At 44.9% G+C, this 14,301-nt stretch overlaps 1 protein-coding gene across 2 annotated transcripts in view; it reads left to right on the forward strand.

The window, feature by feature from the left end:
* The first annotated feature begins 2,965 nt into the window (after positions 1–2,965).
* Positions 2,966–14,301, forward strand: part of CHCHD6 (coiled-coil-helix-coiled-coil-helix domain containing 6) — a 101,019-nt gene continuing 89,683 nt past the window's right edge. For both annotated transcript variants that reach the window (XM_048957943.1, XM_048957944.1), the window contains exons 1-4: positions 2,966–3,130; positions 3,913–4,042; positions 5,221–5,290; positions 5,723–5,867. In XM_048957943.1, the coding sequence (XP_048813900.1) occupies positions 3,041–3,130; positions 3,913–4,042; positions 5,221–5,290; positions 5,723–5,867 (435 nt within the window). In that variant the 5' untranslated portion in view covers positions 2,966–3,040. The remainder of the gene's footprint in view (positions 3,131–3,912; positions 4,043–5,220; positions 5,291–5,722; positions 5,868–14,301) is intronic.

Consider the following 14,301-nt stretch of genomic DNA (forward strand, 5'->3'; position numbering starts at 1 on the left):
GAAACCTATCATGGAACTAAGTTGGCAGCCTTTTTGGAGAGAATATTTCCCGTCACTGCCTGAGAGCAATCCAGAACAGTCCTGTTCATAAACCTATAAACATTGAACCTTCCTGATTCTTTGCGTTCCAGATGTGAATATGGCCCAGAAGGACAGGCCTGACTGGCACCTCCTGCTTTTCAATGACTGACAGCACTTGTCTGCCAACTAAGGGAAATGTCGTTTAGAAGCTGTTTATTTGACTGTGTATTCTACACACATGGAGAGAGTTTGGTGGTTTAAACCAAAGTTTGTGTTCCTGGGCTTTCTCAGGAAGCACAGTTGTCTGGATCTTATCACTACCATGGATGGGTGGCAATAGATGTGTCTCAATGGCGAAGCTGCTCAGTTGGACTCATCTCTGGTTTCAGCTAATGCTAATGAAAACTGTGAATTGCAATTGTTAGGAGTTAAAAGGATTGCAATCTGAGTGTGTAGGAAGGAGAAAAGAGGTGTGAAGAGAAATGAGCTGCCTAGTGTATCCTAGGGCTGCTCTGGGAAGCACAGCTGGTATCTCGCAGCACCTGTGTGAGCTGACACAATAATAGGGAGGCAGGACAGGCAGCTGCTGCCCAGCTGAGCTGAAGTAGTTATGAAACAATCTGTGGAGACTGCACTGCTGTTCATCTGAGCTCACAGGAACATCTCAATAACAGCACTGAAGCGGGGTGAAGTTTCAAGAACACAGCATGTACAGTAGGTATGTGTTATGTCTTCACCATGCTTCATGGCAGGGTCGTGGAGAGGGCTGTGAAGGAAGAGGCTGTCTGTGCTGATGAAGGCTTCAAAGATGTTCAGATGCCTGAGGCAGGATAGAAGCTGATGAATCTGAGCTGTCAGTGTCTAGTGATGGGAGTTCTTAAACACCACAGGCATCTTAAGATCAAATTGGCCCGTGTTCTAGGTTGGGTGGGAAGTGGATGCAGATAGAACTGCTGTGGCAGTGTCCTCTTGTGTTACAGTTCAGTTCCCCAGACTTCTAATGACCTTAATAGGCTTTTCATCTTGATACATTGAAAATACTTATGGGCATGTGAAGTGTGGTTCATTTAAAAGCTATCTGGAAATTCTTAGTCTCTTCCACACTGGAATAGGAACTGTTGTCAGAGCTGTTTGATGTGCAGTTCCAAGACAGTTTGTTCCAATTCAGGGACTGTTGAGCTGATAGCTGCAGTAAACTGGTTTCTGAGACAGACTGTGCTGTCCAAGGACGAAGAGGTTTATTCTTCTAGCTTTGGGGAAGTCAGCTTTGGGGGAACCTACCTGTGTCATCTGGGTAGGTGGAGATCTGCTGTAGGTGATAATATCTTCCCATTAGAAAGAGTAGAAAGAGGGGAAATTTGAAACGTTTTGGCACTGTGCATCTCTTGCCCCACCTCACTGCTGTTCCTGAAAAAGAATATTGGGGTAAGAGTTCCTGGGGAAATCATCACGCAGGGTGCAGCATGGAGGTATCAGTTTAGAATCATGAGTGTATGCAGCGAATGCATTTTCCATGTAGGGAAAGAAATAGTTTAGATAAGAACACAAGGTTCCTGTCAGTTGACAAAACTATGCAGGCCCTTCACTTATCTTTTATTTCGTTAATGAGCAATGCAGCTTCTCTGTTCTGCAGCCTGGGGACTTTGCCCTGTGGGCTTCTGGGTAGCATTGACACCATTAATAATAAAATTTCTAAAGTTCCACAAAACTTTTTGTTTTATCAAGTGAAGAAAAAATTTCCACGTGTGAGAGCTGGAGTGTCTAGCCTGCCACATTTCTCCTGCTGTAATGACTATGGAAGGGGTGGACAAGCAACTGGCCTGGCCAAGTTGGTCCTTGCCACATCAGAGAAGTTTCTGTGCTCCTCCTTTTTCTTGCTGTGAGTCTGCATCAGCCACATTTTACTTGTAAAAGGGATGGATGATGTGGTGCCTGAATTGCCCAGTTGCTGCTCTTACTGTGGCTCCGACCCTGAGCTGCTGTTAGCAAGCATGGGAAAACCTGCAGAGCTTCCCTGGAGTCTGTTGGCCTTGGACAGGTCTGAAAGATTGGAATGTCTAAGCAGATCTGCTGTGCAGGTGGTCAGTGTGTCCATACTGTCCTTTGCCAGCAGGATTCCAGTATTTCTGGAGCTTCCCATGTTGCTGGGGAGCTTCTGTGCTAGGTCACGGACTGACCTTCCTTCTGGTGTATTTCTATGTATATAAGGCTTTGGGCTGTATTCACAACAGGCCTTGAGCAGAAGTGTGTTGTGTGTGGGGGGGTGTGTAAAGAGTCTAAATAGAGAATAAATGTATATTTTTGTTTGTAAAATAAAGAAATACAATGATGTTTGGCATAAACGGTTATACTTTCTTAAATGACCTGTGTTGTGGAGTATTAAAAAAACAAGCTTAGCAGATATTAATGGAGTTACATGGTGCCTTTTTACAAGAGACAGAATTTTCCCTTTCTGGAAGGCTAGGACAGCAGAGTATGTTCAGGTATAAGCAGTTGAGTTTGTTCTCTGTAACTGGATCCTGCTGTTCCCAGGTGTCTCCAGCACTGGGGGCTCTGCTGTAGGCAGGGTTTCTTCCTTAGGAAAAAGCCTGTGTGGCGAGACTTCTCGTTCTGGGCTTTGGGATGAATGGTGATGGCTTTTTCAGTGCCAACAGCTGACGCTGCTCTGTCACGCTGCACTCTTGAGAACTCCAGCAATGGGGAAAGTCCCCAAAGAATTACACAAATATTCGCCGCTTGCAGGACGAAGCAGTAGGACGGGGCTGTCTGCCGGCCGGAGCAGGGAGCTCTGGATGTGCCGTGTCCGCGCAGGACGCGCTCGGACGTCCCCGCCGCCGGGCTGCCGCCTCCGGACCACAGCTCCCGTGGTGCCCCGCGGCCCGCCGCCAGTACGGCGCCACGCGGTTGGCAGCCCCGGAGCCGCCCGCCAATGGGAGCCCGCGATGTTGGCGGGCGCCGGCAAAGGGGAGGTGCTGCTCGGCGCGGGAGGAGAGGCGTCCACAGCGGCCGCCCCGCCGGCATGGGGGGCAGTGAGAGCAGCCACGGCGGCAGGAAGGTGTCCTTCGGGTTGGACGAGCGGGAGCAAGTTCGGGTGCTGCAGGGCATCAGGGTGAGGCGCTGCGGGGCGGCGGGCCCGGGCACGGCTTTGCTCAGGGGGACGCGGCAGCCCCGGGCCGGCCTGCGCCCATCTCAGTGCACCGTGTGTGTGGCGCGACTCCGCGCCGAGCTCCGTGTGCCCACGGCCGCTGTATTTCTGTGTGCCTTTGGACGCCGTTCCTGGGTGATGGGCGCTGTGTGTGTGCGCAGCCTGCCCTGCCCGCGGGCTGAATGTGAAGGCTGCGTTGTGTTTGGTTCGCCTCCAATGGGCGCTGCTCATTCGCACTGTATTTCTATCGAACAGAATTATTTTGAGATATCTACTGCCTTTCAGGTTGAAATTGGGCAGGTGTGGCTCTTAGTTTGTCTGTAGGCTGGAAGTTTTATCGCCAGTTTTCTGCTATGGCCGTCTGCTCGGTGGATGAAGAAAGGTGCTGGCTGCAATCTTTTGGGACTCCTGTATGGCCTCTAATGCCATCCCTCATGAGGAGAACAGCAGAGCACCTTCACTGTAAACGTGGTCAGGCTTCCTAGCAAGGTGATTGGTGCCTCACATCTGCCAGTGTTCAAGAGGCACTGGGATAATGCCCTCAGAAATGTGCTTTAACTTTCGGTTAGTCTTTGAGTGTTCACACAGTTGGATCAGATGTCTCTGATGGTCCCTTCCACCTGAGCTTTTCTGGTTTTGGAGCAGCTTAAAGGCTAACAAATTAAATGCCTTTATCCTGACGCATATGTACATTAAGTGCTCAGTTGACTAACTTGAGTAATTGCTTTCTCATGTGTGTGTTTTAGCTCACTGAAGATGTAGTGAATCGGATGAAAGAATCTCAAAGTAAAAGGGACAGCCAGAGGTCACCCCACTTACCCAGTGGTACAGCTCAATTTTCAACAGCCGCAGAAGGGAAACCCAAATCTCCTACAGGTACTGCCGGTCCCTGTCGGGTCTACTGATTTGACACCTGTAGGGGAACTGTTAGGTCAGAGTTTGAACTGATGGTGAACACCTGGTGAAGGGGTGTGGCTGGCCCAGGGAGCACAGGCAAATTGTTTGCATCTGTGGTTCCCATGAGACTAGAAGGGGTGGACCAGTGTGGGGTCCCCCCTGGGCTCATATAAGCACCAGCCACTGAATGAAGAGCATCTCTTGGACCTAGGCTGCTTCCTGTGAAGGGCTGCCACATACCCTTACCTGCCACATAGCCCCTTCACCACCTGGGTGAGTTTCAGTCTTTTTTGTGTGTATGACTGTTGGCCTACCTGCAAATACTTTTCCTGGTGTTCCCAAGAATGCGTCAGAAGCAATTTTGCTGCTTCCTGAGCAGAACAGCATGCTGCTTAGCACTTGTTATATAGCATGAATGTATCCTGAGAAGAGCCACTGAAATGCTGTGGTTCTAGTTCTGTTGCTGTGGGACCTTAAGCAAGGCAACTTGTTTTTGTAGATCTTTTTGTTTTGTCTTTAGGATGCCATCGTTCTCAGATGCATTAAGAAACTTGTATGACTTTGTGAGTGTAGAATTTCAGATAAACACACAGTAAGCAAGGCAGTAATTTTTTTTTACGTTATCTTGTGTTTCTTGAAACTTGTTTTACTGTCCCTTTTCCATGCACAGGGAGTATATAGTGGATGGGTGGGGAGATGCTGCTTTTTGTTCTTTGGAAATGTTTGTTCTTGGAGGAGAAGCATAGACTAAACACAGGTTACACGGTACGTCGAGCGAATGGTGAGAGCATGATTTCTGAATTTGACTTTCCTTACACTTCAGAAAATGATTCGATTTCTGTTGGTTCACAAATATAGAAACAACTAGAAAATGGACTAAAACTATGCTTATGTTTCAGTATAAAACTATCTGTGAGTAACATCCTTCCCTAGACAGGCGTGTAGTATACTTGGTTCAGTGTGCCTTGCTGAAGATAGTGCTGTCAGTGTTTCTTTCTTCCACGAAGTCTAATTCCATCTGATTTGAATTTTCTTGAGAATTCTCTGGATTATTATTTATTGTCTTGATGGGATAACATGTATTAAGTGTTCTTATCAGATGATTCAGGCTGTGTTTTGTATTACAGTTGTCAGTTTTGTTCTTTCTTTCTTTCTAGGAATCCAGCCACCAACAGCAAGTAACTCTGGTCAGAAGGCTACAGTTGCAGAGCAGGAATTATATAGGAGGTGAGGTGAAGTTTGAGGAAAAGAGTAATTCAGCTCCTTTTATGCTGTGAAATAGGCTAACTCCTTTTATTGTGGTGCATCCTTTCATCTTGTCCAAAGCAGTATCTATTTATCTAGCTAACTACTTTCTATTATTGCAATTTTTAGGTGATAATTAAGTACTCAACAGAGCTAAATATAACTGAAATACAAGCCTATATAGAGCTCAGTTTGCTGTTTTAGCCTGGGCTGTTTGTCAGTGAAAGCTGCAGGTCATGCCTGAAGTTGGACTTTTGAATTTCTGCCGATAACGGAGGGACTGTGAGCAGCTTTGTGCCAAACTGATTATGCATTTGGGGTTTTGCCCTTGTCAAGGATTGTCCATGCTAAGCCATGACCTGGTGCCAGAAGTCAGCTGATCAACTTTTCTGTTTGTCTTCGGCACTCCTATAGGTATGAGCAGGAGCAGGCCCTGGTTCAAGAGGAGCTGCTCCGGCTGGCCAAAAGAGAAAGGGAAGCAGCTGGTGAGGTGCTGAGTACTGCCCTTCAGCGGGAAAGGAGCAGCACCAATGAGGAGAGGAAGAGAGCAGCTCAGCTGGTGAGTAACGGCCTCCGCTACGTTCCCATGCGGGACAGACTGGAATCACTCTGCTTGAAGGGGTTCATTAAATGTCACTTGTATGTTGAGTTTAGAAACTGCTTTAGTCTGAAACGCTGGTCTCCTCGTAACTCTACTCCGTGGCTTAGAGTGTAGTCAGCAAGCTGCACCAGTTGTCTCTCAGTGATTCTAAGGCTTGCAGGGAATGGCACAAGCAATGACTGTGCTGAGAACAGCCTGACCTGTGGGGGAAGAAGGATGAATGGTTAGTGTGCTTTGTGTGTATGGGCTTGTTATCTGAGACAGTGTGTTCTTTTAAACTGGCAAGCGTATGAAACAAATGTATGCTTTTAAACTCTGCTGATCTGACCTGTCATGAAGCTTTGCTTTGTGTTCCTGGATTATGGTTGTGCAAGTAAACAAATCTAAAAAAAAAAAAAAATCTTGGATATTTATCATCCTGGTAACAAAATGTACTGATGCTTAATGCTCACTTGATACCATTTTATGTTGTGTTCTATTAAATACTGATTACTATGCCAATGCTGTACTGCCTGTACACAATACAGTATCTTACTGGAACTGCCACTTCTTCCTGACTTGCAGTGGGATGAGGTGGGACAGCAAGGTGGGGCTGTGCTTCCAGCACCTGAGGTCAAACTGCCTGTTTGTGTAAACTGTGATGTTGAAAATCTTTGTTGAGAAAACTGGGCTGAGAATAATTCTCTTAGCCTAGTGCATACTGAAAGAACGGCTTAGGAAGAGGGGACAGACTTGAGCAATGCTTGTTGTCTCTGTGTTCTGTCCTACTGATCTCTTGCTTGCACTTGATTGAACTGAAGAATCTTTGTGGATTTTCTTTTCTGTGTGCTGAACAGCAATAGGCACAGCTTAGCCAGGCGTGTGATTTTTGCTGTGAAGCATTTTGAAGTTACAGTCATAGAATTGACTTAGGTTGGAAAGGACCTCAATGATCATCAAGCCTAATAATAATACCTGGGGGCTGAGTAAATAAAATTTAAGTGAAAATAACTGTGCAATGGTTTGGACAGAAGACCCTTCTGGCAGTGACCCATTTCTGACAGTAACCCATGGCAGATGCTTCTGGAGCGCATGAGAATAGAGCAGCCTTAAAGCAGTGCTTCCCACCTGTGTACCCTTGCAACTTCTGCCTTTCTGAGGTATAGAGACTTATTTGATTAAAAGTTGTTTGATCACCTGGTGGTTAACAGTTGCATGCCTTCTGTGAATGTATTCATTTGTGGGTTTGGGCCCATCAGTGCCTTCTGACCCCGTGGTAACCTGCAGCACATGGCTGTGTTTGTAGAGCTCTGAGGTTGCTCTTGAAGGTATAGCTGGAAACTTCTGCTTGCCATATTGTGCCCTACCCATGAGAAGTCTGCCTGCTTGCTGAGCTTTAGGATAGCGATGTCTGAGGCAGGCTGTTCCTCTGGGTCAGCAGACACAGAGTTAGCTCTCTTCCCACTACAAGGAGCGTTATCCTTATGAATGCCATTAGCAGCTCTGTAAAGAGAGGTGGGAGAAGCTAGTGGATTCAGAAGATAAGGCCTGCCTCAGAAACAGAGGCCTGCCCTCCTGCAGTGGATACAGAGAGCTCTGAGAGCTGTGACTAACAGAGACAGGCAATAGTTGTGAAGTCTGAGGAAAGTACCTCTAAATTGAGCAGGGGGCTGACCTCCAACATACAAAACCTGTTCTATTGTCTGAATTAGCTTTTAATCCTGCAGTATCGCATGTCCAGATACTGAAAACTTGCTGTTGTGCAAAAATCTGATCAGGCTCTTCCTGTGTAACCTGTAAAATGTAAGTATTGGCCATGCAGTCTGGTGCAAGACCAAGAAACTGTTAAATTTCATTGCTCTTTAACTATCTCTTGATCAGTCATAAATTTAAGACTCTTAAAAATGAAACAGTCCAGCCTGTGCTTCCAAAGATGAGGTAAAAGCTGCTGTCTGTTAGTTGCTAGGTGTCTTGCGAAGCAGGAACTGTTTCTGTCAAGCTTGTAAAATTGTTAGGATCCCTATCAGGTTTGCTTTATCTCAGCTACAGTTTCCTTTCAGGCACCTTATTCTGCTCAGTCCTGCTCATATCTGCCCTTTGTCTTCCAGTATTTTCTTCCTTTATTTGGAATGGAGGTTGAATATTTTTGCTCACTCTTCTAGCTGCTTTCTAGCCCTCAAATATTAAGTAAATGATGGGTGTGAACTGCACTTCCATCTCATCTGTATCTGTCATCCCTCTCAGGCAGGAAAGAGCAGTGGCAGTAGGTGCACCTGGTGGTAGTCTGGATGCAGGTGGAACGGGAAATTCTCTGCTGTTTATAAAGGAAAGGGCTTTCAGTGTTCTTGTTTTTTGCTATGAGGGAAGCCAGAGGAAAACGGGACGACTCCCATGATGGAAATAAGTTGGTAATTTGCTTCTAACAGTACTTAACTGTGTAACAATTGAACATCATGCCACGTATCGTTAGGAAGGTTTGTTTTATTATTTCTACTTTGATGCTTGCAGTAAGATCCTGAGCTGTGCTGTGCCCTGCCTGTATCACTTTGTCATGACTGGCTTTCTCTGACAGTTGTCTCTAGCAGTGCTGCTATATTCTCCTTTTAACTTTACCACTTGTGGATCATAAATCCAAATATGGTAGCTGTATTTTGAAATGATTTCATTTTGATTGTGCTGAACATAGCTTGTCGTTTAATCTGTTCTTTATGACTTCCATCCTTCCTTTTATTATTGGCAGGATCTTTAAGGCACTTCAGTGAGACTAAGTACTGTGAAGTCCTGCAGAGAGCATGGCTAATGTTTGGTAGGGAACTTGCTGTCTGTTTCTGGTTTATAGGGTACAAATTAAAACTTGATCATCTTTTTTGTGAACAGTTCACTGGTTACAAAAGGATGTGGATCCTGTTCTACACTCTTCTCTTTTTTTAATAACTTTGAACAAGGTATTTAGGTTCTAGACAGCTTAGGTTTTGACTAACACTCTTTAAAGCTTAAGAAGTTAACAACTGTAAGTAGAAACACTGCAGCATTGTCTTCACTTTGAGCAAGTGTGGCTTCTGGTGACACGTGTGGGACTGGCTCAGGCAGAAGCAGCCTGCTCAGCTGCTGCAGAACAGCTCTCACCACTTTATATCAGAAAATGTTTTCTTTGTGCATCTCTGCAGGATCACAGTGCTGGCTGGACTCTTCAGTAATTTAACACCACAAGTACTTGCAGGACAACAAGGGTGATAGGTAGGGTACTTCAGAGCAGGGCCTGCCCTGTGTGACTAATGCTTGTAGTCTCATGTGCAATCCACAGGAATCAGTCTGTCTTTTTTTCTGAACTCTAGTTTGGGGAACTTCTGAAGTTATCATAGTTATTTAATTCCTTGGCTGTGTTGTGAATAGTCTTGCATTTTCCTAAACCTCCAATCATTCCTTTTTCATTTCCGATTAATCAAAACCTCGTCTCTTCTTGCTGCTTCTGGCTTTTTTTTTTTTCTTACCAACAAAAGAAACTTTGCAAGCAAAGCTGCTCTTTTTTTTTTTTTTTTTCTTGGTTTTGTAATCTCCTAATGCTGTGCAATGTATGCACTGTGAGCTGTCGTCTCACAGCCGGTGACTCCCAGCCTGATGGCTTTTGCTGAAGCCTTTGAAACAAATCAATGTGGGATGGGGTTGGAGAAAAGCAGAAGCTGGTGGGGGGAATCCACACGATTAAGCGAAGACATCTCATTACTCCTCTAGAAAGGGAGGATTATAACTTATAAAATAGGAGGATCTCATTTAGGGGCCATGTGTGCCTCTGTTATCAGGACAGAGGGAGAGCAAATAGAATAAATGAAATTAATACTTTGAAAAGAAGCATTATGCGGATTTCAGAATCGAACTAATATGATTTGTGCAAAGTCCCGAAGTTCTTATCTCCCCGTTTAATGCCCCTTGGATAATGGCTTTGTCAGAGTTATTGACCGAGAGTCATCGTCTTCCGTACCGCTTGGAAAGAATGAACTCAGAAGCGGGGTGATGGTAGGACAAACTTTGCACCATAATTAGCTGTTTCAGGCAAGACTGAAGGGCATCACTTGCTGTGCAAGAACAGACTGCTCACAGAGCCTAAATTGCTGGGAAGTCCTCCCTCGGGCTGACGATGAGGGATGGCCGGCTGCTCCCAGCCCTGCTCTCTAGCTGGCTGGATGGCCGCCTCAGCTTTCTGGTGGCTCTTTGTGGTTTTGCTGGCCAGGAACGTGTGTGGGATGAAGTCCTCGCAGGCACCCATCCCTGGGTGTCCCAGCAGCTTATTTTAATTGGTCATAGGCAGCTGGATTCTTTTCAAACAATCTACTGCCCAGAAATAATCTGTTTGCTTTTCAGAGCCTCTCTTCACCCACCCCTGATTGGGGAAAGAAAGGTTGGAGACAGAGTGCTGAGTGGGAATGCCTGTGGTTGGGTCAGCAAGTTTTGGTGTTGATGTGAGTGTGGGATTCTGAGCTTCAGGGCTTTGCACACAACATATGCTAGGTGTATGTGGTATGTACATGTTTAATGCATACCAGCTGGTATTTCCTTAGCCTGTTGGAAGGAATAATCCTATTGGCCCATTGGTGGAAAGCTTTATTTGGTCTTCTGGTGACTGCTGAAGCTTCAAGCTCATCTTGCTTGTGTTCTTGCTTGTTATTGACCAGTGTTCCAGTTCAGAAGCAGCTGAACTGGAACTGAAAATGATTTTAGAAAGGGTGTTGAACCTGACTTAATTTCATTTGCTCTGTGTAAAGCTGGAGCTCAATTTCATCCTGGCTGGTTAACCCATAAGCAGATATCTCTGGTTTACACTGTCATTTCTTACCATTGAGATAATAAGCTGTAATGACCGACTGAACTCCTATAGTAGCACAGTGTTTGTGACAGCATGGGGACATCTGTGAGGTGAGGCTGTTGCTTCTGGGCTCAGGCCTCTATCATCACTTGTGGTTTTTTCCCCTCCCCACGTGCATGAATGGATGCAGTGGAAGGCAGTGATCCTGTCAGCCTTGCCTTATGGTTTGGGCACTGCTCATGACCTGGCAGTTCTGTTTGGTCCTATTTGCTCTGTGCTTAAAATGTAGCACATTGAGCTCAAACCATTCTGGTTTTAAATTTGCAAATCTGCTGCTAGCATATCTTGTTTTTCAGTCTTTAGTGGTACTTTCTGTGCAAGTTTCTTGATTGAAGCTTTCTTTTTTTTTAGTGGGTGAAGCAGAAAACACGGGCTTAAATCTGAAAATATGGGCACTTAGTTTTAAATTATAGTGCAAAATGAGGGGAAAAAATGGGTTACTTTTTTCATGTTTGATTTTTTTTTCATTGCTGTTACAGTGATTAGCAATGAGCAAATACACATGCTTACTGCAGGAATGACAACTCGCCTTAGATTCATTTTTATATTTTGTTTGGAGTATGTGATGCATCTTAGCTGTTAGGACCTGAATTTGTAATTTGAGTGCTGCCAGTTGTGGAGGCAGCTCCTTTTAGCAGGCTGGCTGTTTGCAGAGCACTGGCAGTCTGTGTCTGGAGCTTGTATCCCCTTAGAGCATGCCAAACCAGCTGGGGGGGCTGCCTGGGCTCCTCCAGGTGCTGTTGTCTTGGGAAGGCAGTAACTTCTGCTAGTTTGGAGTTGTAACACACATAAAACTTCAGGAGTAAATGTATGCCCCAATAGCTGAAATACTGTAGCAGAGGCAGGGAGTTCAGATCTTAACCTGTGGTGTCATAATTTCTGGTTCAGTTTCAAATAGCCTTATTTTTTTTTTTTTTTTTTTTTTAGGATTACGTTTAACAGTTCTTTGGGTCAGCCTTGGTAATTAACAGACGTGCAGCACTGCTTTACCTTTGCTAACGGCTGGTTCTGTCTCTGATGAGCTGTCTGCCATTAGGGGTATGCTTGAGTATCGTGGGTGCTTCTAATTAGCAGACAGTGACACACACCAAGTGCCAAAGGTGTTTCCAAAGAGTCAGACAGCCCTTAGTTCTGCAAGCTCTCTTTTTTTGGGGGGGGGGGGGGGTAATATTATTTTTTGACCTAAAAAAGTCTATTAAGCAGTAGCATTAATAAGGTTGTGTTTCACTTCTCTGCATTTTTAATGCCTGATACGGAGACCTGCTGTGTGCAAGGAAGAGTCGTTGTGCTTGGGAGCAGTCTGCAGTACTTCCCTGGCTGAGGACTCTGCAGGCTTTTTTATCTCCATTTGTTGCTTCCTATGTTGCAGGCTATTGATAAGTGAATTAACTAGCTGGATTGCAAGTAGCTTCTGATCCTGTTCCTTTTATTCATCACTCTTGTTGTATGAGTTATGAAATGCTTTTCCAGTCTTTCCTTTGATGTTGATCAGTGGACTTCAAAGTTAGTGGCCTCTTAATCTGCAGCCTGTGAATGGGGCACCCCTTGTTTTCCTCTATGGTTGGTTCTCCTCTCTGTCTACTGCCTTCTGCTATGGAAGTGGGTGCATCTCTGCAGTGAAAGAATTCCTTCTTTGTATGAAACCATTGAACATTTAAGGAATTCCTACACAAAGTAATCTTGCAGTATTAGAAGGTGAACTTCTGATCTCTGAAACACCAGTGATGTCTAAATTTAACTAAGAACAGCTGTAGGGAATGTTTATTCCTATGAAATAACATAAAAAACAGTTATTTCTCCTTTTTCTCTTGAGGAAAGGCAAAAGTGTTATCTGGCTTAGGGGGAAGATGTGGCATCTTTTCTCCTTATTTTCCCTGCTGCTGCTGCTATGATTTGTCAGACATTTATATAGCATTTTTCTTGAACAATTTCCAATTTCTGCAGCTAGTCTTTTATCTCCTGACTCTGAAGGTTAATTTGTGTTCGGAGAGTTTTTGCAGATTTCAGCAGCTGATGGTCGTTTGTGAGCTTCTCATTTTTGCAGTCTCTTGGGCTAAGAGACCTTATCACAAGGTTGGCCTCTTTAAATCCTACAGCTGCAAGAAATTGAAGTTGTCTGTGGTGCTGCCTAATTCCCCTCTCTTGGCTTCAATTCTTCTCTCCCCAGTTTCACATCTTTTTGTCTACTAAGTTCATATATTACACAGAAACTTCCTCCAGTTTCATTTATTCTAATTAAGGGTTACTGGAAAGCCATCCTGTCATTTAAGAAGCGAAAGATAGGATTAGCCTTCCTTTTCTTCCTGTCTATGACCACATACTATACTCAGGAATGCCTTAAGGTGTTGTAGTAGGCTTTGCTTTCCTTTGAGCCAGTATTGTGCAAAAGTGTTATCGTGGAATGAATTTGTTGCAGGTATGAAGGCAGAGAATGTTACAACAAGCTTGTTCCCACTAGCTTGGTTAAACTTTATTTTTGGATTATAATTTTGCTTTTCTCTTCTCTGTTCTTGGGATATTGCATACAATGAGGGCGGTGAGGCACAAGCTGCCCAGAGAGGTGATGGGTGCTCCATCCCTGCAGACAGCCAAGGCCAGGCTGGATGGGCTCCGAACACCTGATGGAGCTGTGGGTGTCCCTGTTTGTTGCAGGGGAAATGGACCAGGTGGCCTTTAGGGGTCTCTTCCAACTCAAACGATTGTATGATCTAGCTGATAATTTGGTTACACTTTTCCAGTATTTGTTGTATTCTGTCTACAGAGTGATGGTGTTTGAAACCTGAATTGATGATCCTTAGGAAGAAGGTTGAAAATTTTCTTGATGCTTCAGAATTGAAGTGTTATTTCAAAAGAGAGCAAGATAATGAGCTTAAAGGGCTACTATAATAGCTAGGCAATAAGTTTGCAGTGAGTGGATGTTGCACTCAGATGTGAGGTAGGTGACCTGCCACTGGATATCATTTCTGTCATTCTTTGAACACCATGAGAACTTAATTTGATGCTTCTGCCTTGCTTTGGAGCCTCAGTCTTTATGTCATGGAGTGACCCTACCTGGCAGTGGAGAGGGTGGTTAGGAAGATGCTCGTACCTGAGTTGGGAAGAGCATCATGCCCTGGGGATGCTAAGAGAGAAAGGCTGAGGGGCTGTTCTGGATCTTGGTAAGAAAGTCTGATGAGTGTCTTAAAACAGTTGTTTAAATGAGGCAGAATAGGAGGAGGGATATAGATAGTGTATTGATAAGGTGTTCAGTTAGTCAGCTTCCTAGCAGCCTGGAGCACTACCTGTGTGTACAGCACAGCCCTGTGGGGTGTCCCAGGGGGTTCCTGTGCTGCAGCTGCTCGTATAACAGGTGGGCTTCTCAGACCCTGGATAGAGCAGCTGTGTCCTGATCAGAGGCACAGCTCCTCAAATCAAGTGTCTTTCAGCAAGGCTCCAGTGCTAGCTGAGTGTACATGGTGTGATGAGAGAAATCAAAATAAGCACTGATGTTATTTCTTTAACGTTCTTTAAAGATGAGAAGTGAAGCAATCTGATACAAAGAACAAATTTCAC

Source organism: Lagopus muta, chromosome 11 (assembly GCF_023343835.1).
Source record: "Lagopus muta isolate bLagMut1 chromosome 11, bLagMut1 primary, whole genome shotgun sequence".
NCBI classification, from domain to species: Eukaryota; Metazoa; Chordata; class Aves; order Galliformes; family Phasianidae; genus Lagopus; species Lagopus muta.